The sequence below is a fragment of the Pyxicephalus adspersus genome, chromosome 1 (assembly GCF_032062135.1).
Source record: "Pyxicephalus adspersus chromosome 1, UCB_Pads_2.0, whole genome shotgun sequence".
In the NCBI taxonomy this organism is placed as follows: domain Eukaryota; kingdom Metazoa; phylum Chordata; class Amphibia; order Anura; family Pyxicephalidae; genus Pyxicephalus; species Pyxicephalus adspersus.
Window position 1 is genome coordinate 123,361,393 of NC_092858.1, and position 20,419 is coordinate 123,381,811.

The 20,419-nt window shown below is 35.4% G+C and overlaps 1 protein-coding gene across 10 annotated transcripts in view; it reads right to left on the reverse strand.

The window, feature by feature from the left end:
- The window catches only part of PHTF1 (putative homeodomain transcription factor 1), a 72,047-nt gene that overhangs the window by 23,671 nt on the left and 27,957 nt on the right, over positions 1-20,419 (reverse strand). For 9 of the 10 annotated variants that reach the window (XR_011922680.1, XM_072425886.1, XM_072425877.1 and 6 more), the window contains 6 exons: positions 16,555-16,705; positions 12,890-13,060; positions 8,772-8,858; positions 7,507-7,731; positions 5,364-5,492; positions 2,213-2,485 (listed from right to left, as the gene is read on the reverse strand). Coding sequence is in view for 9 of the 10 variants with exons in the window: in XM_072425886.1 (XP_072281987.1) it covers positions 2,213-2,485; positions 5,364-5,492; positions 7,507-7,731; positions 8,772-8,858; positions 12,890-13,060; positions 16,555-16,705 (1,036 nt within the window). In the remaining variant the exon portion in view is untranslated. Of the gene's footprint in view, positions 1-2,212; positions 2,486-5,363; positions 5,493-7,506; positions 7,732-8,771; positions 8,859-12,889; positions 13,061-16,554; positions 16,706-17,769; positions 17,934-20,419 lie in introns of those variants that run through there. The other variant, XM_072425935.1, reaches the window with a different exon arrangement.

The following is a 20,419-nucleotide window of genomic DNA, read 5'->3' on the forward strand; positions in this document are numbered from 1 at the left end:
TGCCGCTATGGTGCCTAGAGTGCAATCATCCCCAGTGCTTAGAAAGTGAACACCACAATATATTTAAACATATAACTTGGGATAATGTGCTAGGCCCTCATTTAGCTATTGTTTGGTAATGTATAGCTAATAGAGGTGTTTATTATAAGGCTGATCAGTGTCATTAGGCTTACAATATAAAGCAAAAGTATAGCAAAAGATAACATATTCCAAAAAGAGAAATCATAAAACAATTGACATAGTTATAGTGTAGTAGAATATAGGATTATGTCTCCAACCCCGAATTTAAAAATAAAGGACAACTCAGTGCACCAAGCATGGTCCTATATGCACCAGTTTCCAAGAAATCCAGCAAGTGACCTACTTTCTCAATGCTCTTGAATCATATACTGCAGCTGAGCAGTCGGGATGTTCTTTTAGTTAACTCTTCTAATGAAGGGTTAAAATATAAAATCTTTTACAATAAATGTGATATTATTATTTCTAGTTCCAAACGTAAATGTTCTCAGGCTGAATTTCCTTAACACATGTTTAAAGCTAATTAATAAAACCTTACTCAGGATTCAATGTAATTTCAATACTTTTAAATCTGTATTTTTTATTAAACAATACCTGATGATCCTGGTAAAAGTTCATTGTGCAGCCGCTACCTGTTATGCAACACTGTGTCCCTGTTTTCAGTCATATTGTCCCACAGGCTTTAGATGAATATTACATTCGGCTATTTCTACACCTGTTATGCAGGTTTGGTTCATTATTGACATCATCAGAAGACAAGTCCGGACCATGAAGTCATCACTGGAGTGCATTAATCTAAAAAAAAGTGTTTTCTATGTTACAGCTATGTTATGAACTGTGAAAGTGTAGAACAGTGATTTGGAGTGGCCTGCAATGATAACACTATTAGTTAGATAGAACTGACATCAATAAGGAACCAAATTTGTTTATTGTAATAGACCAAATGCCCACATGGCTGGTTGATCTAACTTTAGACCAAGCTTGTAACCCTTTTCAACTTTCAACTAGGTTGTTAGCAAATGTGTTTTATCAATGGTAGACTCCTATAACACCTCTGGGCTAATTTGTACCTGCATCCCCTTTATCAATCAGCCAGAACATTAACATCACTAGTAGGTACAAAGGAAAGCATTGATTATGTTGTTATAGTGGCACTCGTACACAGTCAGTACCCAAGGATGATGTGTTACAAGCAGAAAAATAGGCAAGAGCAAGAACCTGAGCAATCTGGACATTGGCCAAAATGTGATGGCTAGTGAGATGGGTATGAGCTTCCCTAAAACAGCAGATCTTGTGGGGGTGTTCCTGGTGTGCAGTGGTTAGTACCAACTAAAAGTGGTCCAGGATAAGAAAACTGAAGGAAGCAGTGACAGGTTAATGGGCACACAAGAGCTCATACTCCAGCACAAATTGCTGAAAAAAAAACTTTTTAGCCATGGCAGAAAGGTTTTTGAACACAAAGAGCATTGCAGCTTGGTAACTATAAGGCACGGTAACTGCAGACCAGTAAGAATGCCCATTCTGACCCCTGTCTACCTCTGATAACCCTAAAATATGCATGTGAGCATCAGAACTGGACAACGGAACAATGGAAGAAGGTGGCCTGGGTGGAAAAATCATGTTTTTTTAGATCATGTGGATGACTAAGTGTGTGTACATTGTTTACCTGCATAACAGATAATAGGAGGATTCAACGGGAAAAGGTATAGCCAGTGACATAGCCAGTGACATTGCCAGTGTGTTTTAAAGATCTGCTGATAATGTTTGGTTCCAGATAAAACACAACACCTTCAAAGGTCTTGTGAAGTCTATACCTGGATGGGTCAGAGCTTTTGAATGCACAAATGGACCTAAAGATTATTAGGCAGGTGGGTTTAATATTTTGCAGGACAAGAAGTAGCCAGGTACTGAATGACAAGCTACATGAGTGTTAATCAGAAATGACAAACAGTAATTACCATGTCCCCTGAAAAAATGTTGTATCCCATTGTAGTGCAAGTAGGTACAGTCTACATGAGAGTGGCAACTCTGCTCTCTTCAGAAGCACTGCAGCATTGTTGCCACTTTTTCATAGGGAGCTGCATTAAGTAAATTTCACTGGCGAGATCAACAGGTATTTGTGAAACTTTGTGACAGCAAGTGGCTACTGCAGATAACAATCCAATATAATGCAAACATATTGTTTCAGACTAACCTGTTTATAGGTTCTTTCTGCTACACACATCAAGAAGAAAAACATCCATGTGAGGCAGACCCGAAGCACCAGGTTAATAGTTGATAAAACCAGTAGCAGTGGGGTTGGAGAAGCACCACAGAAAATCGCTAAAACCTCCTTTCCGGTCAATGAAAAGATCTGTTCCATATCTCGCTGATGACATAAATGGAAAAGGAAGGGGAAGACAGCCAGGGCTACTGTTACTGCATTTCCCATCATCTGATAACCAACGCCATGTTCGTAAGATCTCACCTAGATGTCATGCAGAACAGATAGTAATGAGTCTGGGCAGGAAAAAAAAACATGTTTCTTTGTTCTATAAAACATTATCAATGTTATAGTCAGAATATGTCAAATTCATATTTAAGTCAACTAATTATTTCCAATATAATAACTAACAATATTTAACATTAACATGTGTATAATACACAGCTTTACAACAACACCTTGTATATTTCCTTAGGAAATGAACCATAATAATAATAATAATAATAATAATAATAATAATAATAATAATAATAATAATAAATAACTGCTTACAAAGTCTCATTTATAAGATCCATTTTCAAGTTCAAATTAGAAATGAAAAGAACATTTCCATTTGTCCTTTCCTTCAATTTTTTTAAATAATTAAAAACAGCTCTGCTTTTTCTGAATTAATTAGTATCTGTCACTGTCACTGTCTGACCGTATAACGGCAAGCATGCAGCCAGAAGGGATAACCTGGCAAGTATACAAACTGATACATATGAATCTGTGCTAAGACGATCAGAAGTGAAAATGTTTTTTTCATGGGAAATAATTTTGACATATTGGGGTCTATGTATATAAAACAGTGAATCTGACATTCAGCAACATTCTCAACTTGTCTGAATAATTTTCTATCCTATGTTTGGCTTATTTCAGATGCTAATAATATTATTACAGATAAATAAACCAATTTGAATGACTATAAACAACAGACTTTTGCAAAAATTTGCACCATTCTAGACATGGCATTTTTTTTTTTTACAAATAAAGGCAGCTGGGGAATGAGTAAGCGATCTAATTTGTTACTACATTTCAGGTCAACAGAAATCAATGAACATTCGCTCCATTGGGAACAGAAAAAAATATTTTTTTAGTGGCAAGGTTAGAACTCCAGTATGTCTTTTTGCTGCCTGTGTCTTTCTGTCTTAGTGAACCTCAAGCCTTAATTTTTTTCTGTGTCACTAAGACAAAACAAAAAAAATGTCAGGAGTTGGGTTTTAATAGAACATTAATAGGAAAGCATGATCCAAGAAAATTATGATTTTAAATATTCTTACTGCATCCCACCCCTTCTGGAGAAAATATGCAATGTGTTACCCTACACACCTATTGACTTACATTGTAACAAACCTGATCATTATGACTTTTATTTGTCAAGAATGAACAAAGATAAAAAGCACTGATTTTTTTATACTACAATTAATATACAACAAATCAAAAAGTAAAATGGACATTGACTTTGTTATTTTAATAATTCTGCAATTGTGCTCTTTAAATTGTATTTTCAGAATATCTCAATAACTGATTTTGCCATTTCCAAAGTTGTGATATAAATACAAATGCTATAAAGAGCAGCTGTTAAACATGATGAGTAGATTAATTAAAACAAATCCTGATGGTATCAACATGACAAAGGGAGCTAAGTCCAGGGATTTGGGATGCCATGCATTTTATTAATGTGATAATTACTGCTTTAACCTTTTTTGCCTACACACTGATCGGTGCTTCAGACATCCAGGTAGAATGTCAGGAATGAGTATTTGAAGGTCACCTTCACAATGAAAATGATAAATATATAACAAAAGCAGATGGCTCAGCAACATATCACCTATAACTTGCTTAAGTCTTTCTACTGATGAAATTTTGTGAGCCGAACATTGCTTAGAACTTCATTATGTAGTTCCTAGGAAACATATCAATTCCTTGGTGCCATTTAGAGCTCTGATTTATTATCCCATTTATGACTGATATAACCAATCACAAGCCTGAATTGAAACTTTTAACGTCTCTGCTCCAGCTGGATTTAAGGTTTCCTGCACCATGTTACTAAATTAAAGGTATATTTCTGAAACTGTAGTGAGAACACAAGAATACATCATCAAGGGCAGACCCAGACTACAGTGTGTAGAAGTTATAGTACTTTAGCTTTCTGATATGCTCAGTCACATATACAAAGTACTACCTATATTATTATCACTTTATCAGTAACGTAATTAAACGTGATATAGAATATCTGCAAAAATACTTTTCTTTAAATATTATTCTGTGATTGAATTGCACTGCTGTAATTAAAGTCATAATATTCAAAAGAAAAAACAGAAAAATCGGCTTTACTTAAAGAGACACTGTCACCAGAATATGTCACTAAGAAAATGTTTTTTTCATAAAAATATATGTGTATTTGATTTACTGCATACATGGTATTTATCTGTGAAAGCCTCATTGTGTATACATGCAAAAGCCCTAAAATCGTAGCTGGATGCCACCATATTGGATGTAATGACAGCAGCTTCCACTGTCACCCTTTTCCCTTCATCAGATATTACATATAAGGTTACGTATGAATGTGAAGGAGGACCAAGTAGCTGGGCTGCATAGAAGAACGGAGGGCTATGACAAGCAAGGAAGGAGCTGGGCCAAGGAATTGACTTTTTCGGAGTATTCAAATGCTCTACCAAGTATAAGGAAACATTGGAAGAGAGTAAAATGTCATTTAAGAACTGCTTTTATCTAAAATGTTTCTCTTTAAAACCATCATATCCAACCAACCAAAAATCATATCGATCACAAAATGAACATGGAAGCTGGCATTGCTGACCCTTGAAAATGCTAGATACCTGAATGTCCAGCTATCTAATTCTTTATACTTGTTCTTGGTCTGTAACTAGAAAACCATTGCAACAAAGAGAACCAAGCATTTTCAAATGGACATCCATACCATTTCTCCTATGACAGGTTCACAATCTTTGTAATTAAATAACAATTTATCTTGTGTGTTACTCAATATTTTCTTTAAAACTTGAATAAATATCTAAAAACATTTAAACCTATATTCACATGCCACATAAGTATATACACAGGAATTGTTTCAAATATTCACTTGTTTCATGATGATCCCACTGATATCCAGAACAGACATGTCAGCTTTCTTACACTCGTTCTTTTCCCATATGATCGCACTGACTTTCTCAGAAGTGGGGCTTGTACCTTGCAGCCAAAACAGGTGGTTCTATGGATAAAAAAGACACTACAAACGTTTCAATATTACATGAGAAAAAAAGCTGCCACATGCATTGATAACATAATAATTCAATCTAAACACGGTAAGAATAAAGGTTGGTTCTCTAAAGACAGGACCAATTATTATGGACCAGACCACCCCAACCATTTTTATATTTAGCTTTGTGTGCCCTATTAAAAAAAGAGGCATTAACAAATATGATACTGAATTGATATGTATAGGGCTTTTAGTAAACAAACAAAACTTTTCTTGGTGGAACTGAAAAAACAAAACTTTTCTTGGTGGAACTGAAAAAACAAACTCTGAATGTTGCATCCATTTAAAAGAAGGCAAATAAATTGCCACCAATATTGCCAGTGGTCTCCTTCTAGCTCGTCTTATCCCATTACTGGTGGGGTGGATTCAAGTAAAAATACACACAAAATTTAAATTTTATGGTAGTGCTTAGGCACATTTCAAAATATTTCCTATATCACATAGGATTTTCATTTTTTAGATTAACTTTAAAAACAAATAAGAAAGCAAATAGTGAAATCTACCCTTGCAACACTCTAAAATATATGATTTTAGACAAGTTCAATGAACTTTTTATCTTTCATTTACTAATAATTCAGCATAAACCTAATACATATTATCAATAAATGCCAACTGGAGCAATCATTATGATAGTTTTAGGTGGTAGTACAAAATTTTTGCATAGATCTGCTCAGTTCTCTGCTAAGAGGTGCCCCGCTGTGGGGACATCCATAGAATTTACAGAAGTGTTGGTCATTAGTGTTCCAATACTTAAGATTCAAGCAACCTTCTACACTACATCAGAGAGCATCTGTACATATAATCGATTTTCATTTGTAAACATATGTAAGCATCTCAGGAGTTGAAAATCTAATGTGTAGAGAGCTTAAGTAAACAGGTTTCGTAAAATATGGTCTTCAATGATTTTGGGACATACTTCATGTCATATTTGTTCAAATACGATTTCTCAACTTTTGACATTTTAAATGCTAGTTTTAATAAATAATAGATGAAAATGTCAGGGGAAATTGACCTATAAAGCAAATACGATCTATCACATGAACAAGGAAGGATTTCAGTTTGAGTTAGCTTAGGCTTTGAAAACATTGGCAAATTTTTAGACTCAAGTAATATTTATAGAAATGATGGACAGCTGTACATTTGGTGAGGATGTACTGAAACTGTCCTACACAAAGAACTTTTTCTGAATGTGTTGAAATATGCTACTTTTTTCAACACAGAAAAAATGCATGGACAAAGGGGAGATGTATTACATACACCGGGATTACGTCTTACGCGGTACAGATTTGTTTTAAAGAATTGCATTGACATAAAGTTGAACCTTACACTCAAATAGAATGTCTCCACTTATGATGGCCAGACAGCTTCTCCCTTTTGAAATCATATACTATATATAGGTGAAAAATGTATTCATAAGTGATAAAGTTGGAATTATATTTGCCCTAGCACTGTCTTTTGCAGTGTTGGATCTGACATACCCACCCTTTTGGATGGAGTCCTGTGGATCACAGAGCAGGTGAAATCTCGTGAGAAGACCCTCTAATCTATTTCAAGAGCATGTAGCTACATTTTGTCTATTCTGCACTTCCATTGGCAATACTTGCAAGGACTGTGATGCCCCCTTGGTTTATGTGCCACAGGTGGAAAAAGGGAAAAAAAGTAATTATAATTACTTTACTTTTTAAAGGAGGGGCTCTGACCAGTATAAGCACACCTTCCATTTGAGTGGAAGATACATTGCAAGTCAGGGCAATTCTTTTAAAAATATCATGCAGTCCAATGTGTGCAAAAAGCATGTAAACCCATGTTATATTAGTAAATAAGACCTTAAGCATTGTGTAGAATAAAGCCCCTTGTTTTTGATAATTCATATATGGTGAGTATTCAATACAATGCATTTGGCAGATTCATACTATCGTGACTTTTTTCTAAAGCAATATACCCAGTTCTAGGACATTTTTCTCACCAGCTGGAATACATCCTTTGATGGAGAGCTCCTGTAATCTCCTGAATAGGTTTGGGAAAGGTCTTCATCAGTGTCACTTTCACAAGACGATCGACACTGGGGTCCATGCAACATGTCATCCAGAAGCATATCATCGGTTTCTGAGCCTTGCCGAGTGCTTTCAGAGTCCTGATGGGAGACTGTGTAACTGCGGGAACTGCAGCTTACTCCACCAGACCTAGAGCCCTTCCAGGGTAAAAAGGTATTTTTTTATTGTATTATTGTATTTATTATTTATTGTATTAAGTATTATGTACCTCCAGATATCGGAATTTCATAATTAGGAAATGATAGTTATCTAATCATAGATTAGCAGGTAACAATGTTAACCTTTTTTCTATTACTACTTATTATTATTATAGCCTTGTTTCATTATTACTTAACAACAAAGCTCTTTGCACTCTATTCATAAGTAACATGTATAGCAAGTCTCTGGTCATTCCCAAAAATGTATACTTACCTTTTTGCTTTGTTCAGCGACGGGAGTGGGTTGGAATACTTGGTACTTCTGGATCTAGACGAGCACATCAATTACTCCATATAATAGTATAGGGCAAATCAATGGGAGAATTTCCAACTACTTCTTGTCCCAAAGACATTGTTCACCCAAATGGTACTATAAATATTAGATTAAACACACACACACACACAAACACACAACTAATGATCAGAGAAAGGGCAAATCTCCTCTCTCCCTGCTGTAGGAAGAAAAGTTATTAATCTGAGTCTTTAATTTGTAGCAGCAGAAAACTAGAGTCCAACGTGCACTGCAAGTAGCATAAAATAAAAGCACTCTATAATAAATATTTATTGGCCAAAACAGGAAATCAAAGAAATTATTACATAAATGTATTTTTATATCAATTTAGAAATATGCTGACTAAACACTTTAGGGCTCTATTTATAAAACAGGAAACCTAACATACCCCCAAATACTCCCTAGTGGGAATCTTCCAGGTCCATGTGTTTCAATGGCAGTAACTGATTCTGACCTGGGAATCATTGAAAGTAATGTCAGGCTCCCTGTTTTTTTTTAAAAAAAGCCCTTATAGTTTTCATGTAAAGTGCATTGTTAAAAAACACAATATTTTGCATTTTTACCACTTCACATCTTTTTCTATTTCATCCCTGATTGTCCAAATCAATTTGTACGCTGTTTCTGTTCAACAATAAACTACAAATACACATATTGTGTAAACTATAGACAACCACATGCTTATATATACCTGGCTGAAGACAGATTCTTCCTCTGAATCCACTGAGCTGTCTGACTCTTGGGTGTGTTGACATATTGGTGACCCTCTGCAAATTTTCTGAGGAAAATGTAATGCAAAATTACATATTCTTTTTAATATTAAATAAAATATCTAGATTATGAAAATACATTGAGGTTTACCATTATAGGCCAAAAAAATGCCAAATATACTCAAAGTAACTATAAACATTATACTATACCGATATTATATTAATTATATAATAAAATACTGTATATGAAAAGTTTATTCATAAGTTTATTCATAAGTTTATTCAAAGTTTATTCATAAAAAAGTTTATAAATAAAAGCTTAACAAGCTAAATGCAACACAAGGGGATTTATTTATAAAATAGGGAATGTTACATTAACACAATACATCCCTCCCTGGCCTGGCAGGAGACCTGACTTTTCTTAGATGAAGCTAAGTAACTTTTACAGGTCTTGTCCTTCCCTTTAGCCTGTTAGTGGGCAGTGATTACTAGTGTTGGTCGAATAGCTCACTATTCGATTCGACAGCTATTCGGCCGAATATAGCAAAAAAATTTGGGTGGTCGAATTCGAATTCGAATATAGTATTTCCATTCATTGCCCTCCTATTGCTTGCGGTTACAGCTAATTGAAGGCACCTGCTTTCAATTAACTGTGACCGCACAGTTCCCACGGTCCAGAAATCCCACAATGACATTATGATTCATAATGTCATTGTAGGATAACCTGTAAAAAATAAAAAAAACAAGTTTAAAATAAAAACAGAAACAAAATAAATAATTTAAAAAAAAAAAAAATTTTTTTTTTTCTCCCAAATTTGTGCTGTTGAATGCAGCAAAATTCGGTTCGGGTATACCCGAATTCGAACAGCCATATTCGGGTCGAATATAGGGACAACCCGAATTCGAACATCAACACTAGTGATTACAGAAACAGCAGAGAAATGAACTGTACGTGCATGGAAATTGCAGCACAAGGGGCCCTCCCTACCAGTTTGAACTTAGTAATTGCAAGAGGCTGATACCAAGTGGCTTTTTGCATGCATTACAAATAATACAAATATATTTATCAATGTATAAATATTACAGAACTTCATCAATGTATTTCTTTTATATCCCAAAGATGTCTTCTTTTTTAAAAACAGAATAGTGTGTATTTTCCTTCCTTAGAAAAGTCAAACACTTTTTACTGTCTCCTGTCTTTATATATTGGCTCCTCTGAGTTACTTTATTGTTATCTGTGAATTGTGGTTTCAGCATTTTTAAAAACCAATGTCAGGTCTTGGATATTTTTATGACTTGGGAAGCGGCTGAGAAAGAATATGCAATTGTTTTTACATGGTCAGTTTCAGTTAATGTAAAATATCTGAAAACCATGTACCAGAAGGCAACTAGCCCAGAAGATATCCCACTCATTATAATATTTGTTTGCAAAGTAATTATCGCACCATCATTATTTAAACAGAAGCATACATTACTTGCAGATTTTAATTTCCTAAGGGTACAAATTCATTAATTTTTCATGACATTCCCATTTGGTTCATCAGTTACTTAAAGGGTGATTGAACTTTTCTTACAAAGAAGATTATACAGGAAAGAAAGTTTCTGCATGCACGCTACATTTGACTGAATATCTAATACACTACATCATTTGCATTGAAACTCTAAATAATTTTCCTCTAAAGGTTTAATTGCATTGGCTTTATTAAGACATTTTAAGGTTCTGTTTTACATACTTACATTTTTCTCTAAAAGGAGAAATTCATTTTAAAGCAAATCCATATATTGAGCCTGATTTATTAAAGCTCTTCAAGGCTAGAGAAGATAGGCTACCATGGAAGAACCTGGGTGTTTCAGCAAATCTGGAATGGATCTGGTCCAGGATTGAAAACATTTGCAAACGCATAGCAAATTATTTTTATAAAATCCATTCCAGGTTTGCTGGATAACCCAGCTTTGCCCATGATAGTCTATCTTCTCCAGCTTTGGAGAGCTTTACCAAATCAGGCCATTACAAAGATGGAGCACAGGGCTGCTGTTGCTGATCCAGTAACATTAAAGTAAATGTAAGTTCTAACTGGATGACATTTAGTCGCTAAAGCATATTAAATCATAAACAGTTGCTAATACACAATACTTTTTTCACTTTTTCATCCTTTGTTGAATCTCTCTGTTGCTGACTTTCAGCCTCTCTGAAGCCACTTCCTTCACCCCTGCTTCTGAGATCTTTACAGTTCAGTCCTGCCTAATTATTCCTAAGGCCAGTGATTTCTCATTGTGGCCCCAGACACCCAGAGAAGAATGAACCAATCCATTTAAATAAATACTGTTCATATGAGCTGTAGCAAAGGCTGTGAATTTCTTAGAAATGGGACTGAAGATAAGTATTTTTCTATGTAGTTATCGCTGAGGGGGTGGGGGAAAAAGATTTTATTGATTATATTTTGATCTATTTGAATGGCCACTCTGCAGATTAAAGCATTTTACAGAAACTATGTTGGTGATTATTTCAGGAGAACACCTAGTGTTCATACAGCTGTCCCTTGATATTGTTAAAGCGTACATATTCTCAGAATTTTCACTTTACATAAAAGGGTAGCGAACGCCTTCATGTAGGGTAAAAATTAAAGCCTTCTGGGATACTTACATCAGGCATCCCGTGAGGCACTTGGGCACTCCTTTTCGCTCAAAAAGAAAAATTTGCCGATCTCATGCATACACAGTGAGATTGGCAATTTTTTTTTTCATCCTATGTCACCCAATCTCACGCCTGGGTTGGGTGAAGTAGGATGAAGAACCAGTATAAGAAGATAAAGATGGCAGCGCCCAGAGTGCCAGGCTCCGGGACGAATGTCGGGACGACGCGAGACCAAACGCCGGACACCCCTGGAGTGATCGGTCTGCCCTGCGGGATTGAAGGTAAGTGTAAATTTGTTTTGTTTTTTTTTGAGTATAGTTACTCTTCCATGCCAGATCACTATGCCCAATCTCTGAGAACCACCATGTCTACCTCATGGAACATGGCACACAGCAAGGTACCTCTAGCTCCCCCTACCCTCCCCAATAAACAGAACTGTTTATACAGTGCTCATTCTTCTACAAAAGCAATCACTATCAATTCAGTCACTATCAAATCACTATCAATTTCCAGAGACTATAACTTTGCAGAGCTGTGTACAGAGCAAAAGGAAAAAGTGACATCACGTCTGCTGCAACAAGGTGTTCTTAGTGACACATAAGAAAGCTAATCTATCTTCTATCACAAAACTTCCCCCCCCACAAAGCAGTATGTACATGGGCTAACAATTGCAACTAAAGAAATACAACTTGTTGATATTTTTCTCATAAATAATGCACACACTGACACCTTCAGAGCTGTTACTAAAATGGGCATCAAGCTGCAACTCTTCAATTGCAGGTTATGATCATATGTATAGTATGCAAAAAAAAACAGCACTACAGGAACCTTCATATACAATGACCATGTATCCTTAAACTACTACTAAAACTTTGTTTTATGATGAGGTATTCTTTTAATCCTACTGTATATGAATCAAAACAAAATCTGTACTTTAAAAAAAAACAAATATGTGGATTTACCAGCACCAATATTGAATATATATCCTCCTCCATGACATTGAAATGTTTACCTTTCAATAAATTGTTCTCCTGAAAAGAGGGTCACCAACACCTTTTTTAAGGTATGGGGGAGTAGGAATGCAATGCCTGCTATATGACATATGGCATAACTAGGCGACCCAGAGGTACATTATATAGGGGGGTGGGGGACACTTTACCTGACACTTCACTGTGCTTAGTAAACAGAGTTCCTTAGTTTAGAAGTGTCGGTAATGGGAAAAAGAGAGGAAGAACATGAAAAGCATGAAAAGACAGCAAGTGTGTGCAAGTGCAGATGTTATCAGAAGAAAGGGAGAAAAAAGGACACAAGAGAGATTAAAGGAAGGGACTACAAAAAATAATACAAGGGAGAGAATGAAAGAGGGAGGAAAGTGACAATGACATCTGAAGTACAGAAATAGTCACAGAAGAATATAATTAGGTATCAGTAAGTATTTAGCTAAAGCCTTCTTATAACAGTAACCTTGGATCTCTTGTTAACAGCTGAATTCACGTTTCTTCTTGTTAAAGTGCATCCATTATCACTCGATGCCCCTTCTACACTCCGCGGAGACAAGTATTCATTCCTTGTGTCTGTATCTTCCTCGCTTGACAAATCTTCTGAAATCCCATTAGCATCTTGTCTCATTTCACTCTAGCAAAACATTGGTATTACATATTAAAGGATTAGACAATTTCATAAATGTACACACTAAACTTGACAAATATAGAATGACTACATAACGGTTTGGAAATGTAGATTATTTTTTACAAATATGGTTCAGCTATAATTACAACAGACACATAAAATGATCAGAGAAAACATTAAAACCACTGAAGTAAAGTGAAGAACATTTATTGTATCTTTACAAAACCTGCCAATGGGTGGCATATTTAAAGTAACAAGCAAACACTAAGTTCTTGAGCATGATGGTTGGATGCTGAAAAAATGTATCATCTCCGACAAGAGTCAAGTTGTGATGGCTAGGCGACTAGGTCAAAGCATTTATTTAAGCAAAGGTAGGGGAATTACTTTACAATATATTCATGTGCAACTAACTGCCTTATAAATAACACAATAAAAAACCTATAAACCTAGGATTTTGTTTTTGTTAGGACAAAAATGGGTCTTTTCTGGTTTGTTATCCATGTGAACACAGAAACAAGCAATTACAAAGAATAAATATCAACATTAACTTTATTAAGGAAGTCTGTTGCTAACATAATATTGACTATATAGCCTCTTTTGTCCTAACAAAAACCTGTCCTAGGTTTATTGGTCTTTCTTTTTGGGTGAGAGCATCTCCAAAACAGCAGGTCTTGTGGGGCATTCCCGGTACATATTGGTATAAGTAACTAAATTGAACCTAGTGTCAGCCTCCTAAAATTCCTATACTGCAGGGCTAGGGATTGAGAGAAAGTAGCAAAACAAAAATCTAATAAATTCATGCTCATGATTTGATAAGAATCAAGAGGGAGGGAGGGATGGGCCCATATCTTATATCTCATGCATGCAGTAATGCATTCATTTATATTTTAGGTGAATACATAATGCTTTAAGTATTTCTTTTCATTTCTCTCTCTGGTGTTCAGCTTTAATGACGTGTAGGAGAATTTCATAATTATCCACTAATGTAATAAAACTAAAATGTATTTTAATTTTGATCTCAGACTACTTTTTTTATTATTCTCCAGTAATCCTCTGCAATCAGTATTTAATCTGGCAGACAAAAGCACAGCTCTATAAATCAATCAGGCTTTGCTGCATTTTACTGAGTAATGAAGCTTGCTGACTGGATAACAGAGTACATACATGACCTCATCAGTTATCGATTCCTTCACTATGCAAATATGATTACAACGGGGAAAAAATGTTGAGGACTTGTGATGACCTTTCACAATGTTTGAAAGGGGTGTCCGGATAAGAACTGATCAAAATGACATATTACAAGGCTTCCAAAACAGTTTACAAATGTGCATTTTCTTGTTTACCCTGTAAGCTTAAACAGGTCTTAGATTGTAAGCTCTTCGGAACAGGGTCCTCTCCTCCTCCTGTGTCACTGTCTGTATCTGTCATTTGCAACCCCTATTTATTGTACAGCACTGTGTAATAAGCTGGAACTATATAAATCCTGTTTATTATTTTTATTATTAATATTATTATGATGCCCTAAAGTGATCCTATTATTGCATTCTAATTATATGGCCACTAAAAAACGTTTAGTTTTTTTCAAACCGATAGGGTCAAATCCGTCAGATAAAAAATTTAATTCCTTTTGAATATTTTCAAATCCCCAATTTATCAAGTGGTAATAATAGAAACACATGATATGCAAAAAAGTATAATGCATGAAAAAAGTAGTAATTTGTTTAGTTCACATGTATTAAATTGTACCTGCCAAAGGTACCTGTAACAAACTGGATTCATTAGGTTTATAATTCATTTTATTATAAAGAATATATTCAGCTCTCACTTTTGTCAATCCACTCTCCCTGATGCATTATCGGTATCAAATCTTACTGATACAATTAAATTCATGTGGGAGTGCAAACTAGAAACAGTTTATCTACATTATGAAATACGGAGTATGGTTTTTGGATTCAACATGTTTTTGTGAAGATTATTGTAATATAAAACTAAATTATAGCTAAATTCTCTTTCTTACTCCCATTTCTACCTGGTAAGAAAGGTAAATTACATTTCAGATGACAGATACAGAGAAAAAGTTATTTTTGCTTCCCAGCGTCAAGCAGCTGTTCTATCTTAGTAGTGCTTTATCCTCTATCTTTCTGCAGTTATTTACCAATCATCATGTTAGTACCTGGTCATAGAAAATAATAACAGGCTAAGGTGCCCACGTCATACAGGCTGACCATCATTCTCTGCAGTTGTGCAGACTGGAAAAAATAAATTTATAATAAGCTGAATAGTCTTAGCTTCTAAATACCTTTACATGTTACAGCTTCTGTAATGTATTAAAACTGTAACAGAAATACCATACATACTCAGGTATAAACCAAAATGTTTTCCCTCAAAATGCCATTAGAAAAATAATATCAAGTTATATTCTCCTTTACAAGGTTTATACTCTCTTAAACCAGGTCACAATGGTAGATTGTGCCATGTTCTCGTGAAAAGTTTGCAACAAACTCTTGCCATTACAGATAAGAGACATGAGTTTATTACATACCTAAAATGAGGACACAGTGCCATCTACCAGTGACCCACAATAATGCACAGAATTTACCTTAGGAGCATGTGACCCATCATAACCAACTCAAAAGTAAAAAAATACTTTTTTTACTTTTATTTTTTTCTTTTAGGTAATGTTTAAAAAGTAACACACAATAGGTGTACTTTACATTATTTTTAATGACATTTCTACTGATAACTGGATGTTAGCAATTTTTTGCTTTAGCTTTATAGTCGAGTCACAGTATTTTCATGTAAAAATAGGTAACATGGTTTATATTTAGGTTGGTTTATATTTGAGTATATATGGTAGATATCCAGACAGATAAACAATGTACAACCTTTGTTTTGCTTATCTCTCAATTTTCCTGTTTCGTCAGTTCTGGTGGGTCTTGAAATTTGATTTCAGTCTATTAGGAACCATTGCTCTAAATAATTAACACATACCTAATCAGACACTTCCCCTAATCATCTCTGTAATACACATTTTTGTGAGCCAGCTTGAACCAATGGATGTGGCTGGGTGATTTAGCAAACCTGGAATGGATCCGGTCCAGGATTCAAAACATTTGCTAGCAAATATCAAATAACTTTGAAGAAATCCAATCCAGGTTTGCTGGATCACCCAGCTTCACTGATGAACGTGTATCTTTCCCAGCCTTGGAGAGCTTTAAAAAATCAGGCCCATAATCTTATGGAGAAGGGTAATAGGCAGCATGGTTCATGAAAGCATTTTAAAGTAAAATCATAAAACAAATCATAAAATGAGGCACTATAAACACATAAATTAGTATGCTAACAGGAATGAAGTGCAGCCAACCACACCTCCCACACACCATTGGCCAGTAAGGCAATCGGTCATGGTGGTGGGCCAAAAGGAACGTGAAAACTTTGACAGTTCATTGCCACATCTATGTATGATCAGTGGAAAACACAAACTTTGCATTCTTTGTTACCAGAATCTTTCTTCCAGTTGTAACTACTGGCCTGCACAATGAGCAATGTGATTCACACATGCAGGCATCAGCTCCCCTTCTTCCAACATTTTCACACAGCAGATCCTGGTCTATCTTGTAAACTTTTCGATGTAGAATTTTTCTTTTGACCCTAAAAGAAAAGTAAATACACATTAAATAAATTACATTACCGTTTATAGTAGCTACTATAATAAGCCAATATTTTACTATATATGTTATCATTAAATATATGCCACTTTAAAGTAGATCTCTCTCTATTAAATAAAGGTTTGTACACACAGCAGAGAAAATAATGTTTGTCAGTGTCTGGATTAATGATACAGTGCACTGTGAAATTCTCTCTGGGAGCATATCTCATGAATAAATATTACCATTTGTGTTTCAAAAAGCGTGAAGAGGTCTGCCTCCATGTAGCTTCTAGACAGATATCTGCTAAGGTGTCACAGGTTTAAATGACTAAGTGCCAAAATCACTAATTTTCCAGTGAGGAGTACCGAGAAGCAGTAGTTTTCACATGAATAGACAAGTAATCAGATTGCGCGTTATCACTGAGCCATTATTCTACGTTTTTACACATAGTTTAATAAATAATAAAAAAAAAAAAAACAGATACAGAGATAATTTGTATTATTATATCAACAAAGATCATTTTAGAAGCCCCGTTCATGCTGGTAATACAGACAACTCCTAAAATTCAAATACTATAAAAATTGTATGCATACTCCTGCTTAAAAAATTAGAAAATGCAGTATCACTAAAATCATTGCATATATGCATTTTAAGTATTTATATATCTTGATTACCCTGACTTCAAAGATCTATACATTAAGCCAAACTGTGAAGTTTCCATTAATTTTCTATTAAAGGCAAACTAACCTGTTTGGATTATTGGCCCACTCCATAGCATAGCATAGATTTTTTCTTTTGTTCTTTTTGGGAAGGGGGGGGATGACCCACTCTTCTCTCCCAGGTCATACCACCAGTGCATAGTATTTGTGACTTTGGGTAAGAAGAGAGCCTTTTGCCCTGCAATTTGCCTTTGTGTGGGTCACATCATTGGAAGCCAAATATTCAAAATATTTTAATTTGAGAGGAGTTGTCCCTTAAACTACCTTCCCAGGTCCTTTCTTTACTGGTGGCCACCATAATTACCCTTCACCTATAGGAATGAATGGGGGTAAATACTCTGCTCACCCTGCTCTAAACACCCCGCACCTTTCCCGGCAGTGACATTCCAGTCTTCCAGCCTTCTGGAACACAAAGCAGTGAGAGAAACAGGGTAAGTGTGTCTGTTGAGAAAGTGATTTGAACAATTTCATTGCTTCTGTTGGGGATATTAGGATCAAAAAAAGCTTGTTTTAAAGCTCAATTACTGCTTGTTAAAATGCTTAAGGGGAAAAGCCTCCTGGTATACCTACTTTAGGCATTACAGGAGGCTCTTCGGTGCGCCTTCTCGGGCATGCGCAGAAAAAGCCTATTCTGGAAAAAGGGAAAAAAAATTTTCCAACCAAAAAGTTTTTTTCTAACCTACTTCGCCTGATCTCGTGCCTAGGTTGGGTGACGTAGGAAGAATAACCCGGAAGAAGAGGTGAAGATTGTGGCGCACGGAACGCCAGCCCGAAGACGGATGCTGGGACGACACGAGGCCCGATAGAAGAGACCTCCAGATCTTACTGCCCTGCAGGATTGAAAGTAAGTGTATTTTTTGTGTTTTCGGGGATTTTGAGTTTAGTTTCTCTTTAAATACATCAATGCCCACAGCCTGGTTACACATTCATTTTCACGCTGTGGTGAAACTAAAGGTTTAAAAAAAAATGATAAAGATTATATCAGTTCTTAAAGTGCAATACTGATACTTTCTACTTCTCTTATATATTTCGGTCTTGGGCCCGTCGCAGAGGGAGCGACGGGCACCAACATCTTCTTCAAGCAAGTTTTTTCCCAATCTACGCCACCAGATCTCTGTGTAGATTGGGAAAAAAGCTGCCAATCTCACTGGGCATGCAGGCATGTGCAGAAGGAGCAGCCAAGACCCTCCCGGGATGCGTGACTTAGGTATCCCGGGTGGCTCTGCGCTCCCATTTATTCTTAGTCACCTAGTCAGTCAAGAATTAAAGGTGCTGCACCTTTTTTTTTTTTTTTACACAGGGTTGTCCACCTTTTTATCTAAAGTAAAAATTCTGAGTTTAGGTAGCTAAAGAAAGGTATTGTGGTATTTGTTAAAGTATCTAAATCAAGTAAGTCCTAACAGAGAAGTTTGTCTGGATGTTGCAGAAATATGGCAATGCATTAAAGGAATGGTTACCTCATGTCACTAATAATTATTCTTAAGACACATACAAAAAATATGTCAAACAACGGCCAGTGAAAAAGAACATCTTCTAAAAAATAGCTATAATCAGGCTGATGTAAAATGTTTATTTTACTAGTATATTATATTAGTATATAATATACTAGTAAGAAGGAAGCATACCACAATTCTTCCAAGCCCTTAATATCCAAGAAAGGTGCATATATATTCATTTGGTTGTATAAGAACTACTGGATAGCCCAGTACATTTCTGACTCAGTTGTTGATAGAGTAAATGGCCTTTCTAGAGTTGGATTTTGAATGAGACTCTCAAAAGCATTAGTTTGTAACATATTATTCCAAGTTCCAAGCATTTGGAATCAGAATTAAAATGACCAAAAGATGAAAAGAAAAAAACAATAGAAATTACCACTGGCCACTGCTGTGAGACAGACTATACAAAATATTTTAGAATATGTAGGGTGCATAAGTAATCAAACAATATTACTTTGATCGTAAAATGACTAATTAAAGTAATTTCGGAAATGTTTATTATGAGCACCGTGCTTAGCAGAATACAGATTCTCAAAAAGCGATAAAAATAAAGGGAGATCAAAATATACTAAACAATGAGGACACTAAATATTAAACAATCACAATATGGACATGGAGTAAATTGGTAAATGCATATTTAATGGATGAAGCTCCTGCAGGAAAATTAAGGAGGTAAGGAATGTACTGCAAGACAAAGATCCTTTAAAAATCCATTCAATAAGGGCATACTATTTTAAATATATCTGTAAAAATCCTTTACAAACCAGTGAAAGATGAAATTTTAAATATTGGATAAACAGATATTATAATAACATAACTGAAGCAAAGGAAGTGGCTTTAAAATGGGTCTAGATATTGTCATTAAGAAGGAAGATAAGTCCTACCAGTTGAGATATATAAGTAAGATATCCTGATACAATTGCATCATACCCAATATTACAAATCGTTACCCTCTAATCCTACCGAATTGCTCTCTACCATTGGAAGCTGAAACTATGAATGTTAGTGCTCAACATGAATTTTGGGTCCCATGCAGAGACTAAAACTTGATAGTAAAGGTGATGGGGTTGGGAATAAATATTTCATAGTAAAACCTGTATGTTTATGAACATATAATTATTTGTATTTCTGTTTGTAAACATTTTCGCTGAATCTTTTAACATTATCTTCAGATAACCACTTATGGGCCTACATAACCTAGAATGACTACTCAGTTTCAATTTTACAAAAATGCTCTTCAAAGGATAAAACCAAAAGTTCTACCGTGTTTCCCCGATAAGGCATCCCCATCAAATAAGCCACCCCCGATTTTTGCTCAAACAATTAAAATAAAGCACCCCCCGCAAATAACACATCCTCCGATACCTTATACTGTGTGCCTCTGTGTGACTCCTCGATGCTGGCTGCAGTGCAGAGTGAAACTGAAAGTAACTTCAAAGGACAAGCAAGCTGCTGATCCCTGCCCTAACAGAATCTGTTACCCGGCGAGTCAGTGATCAG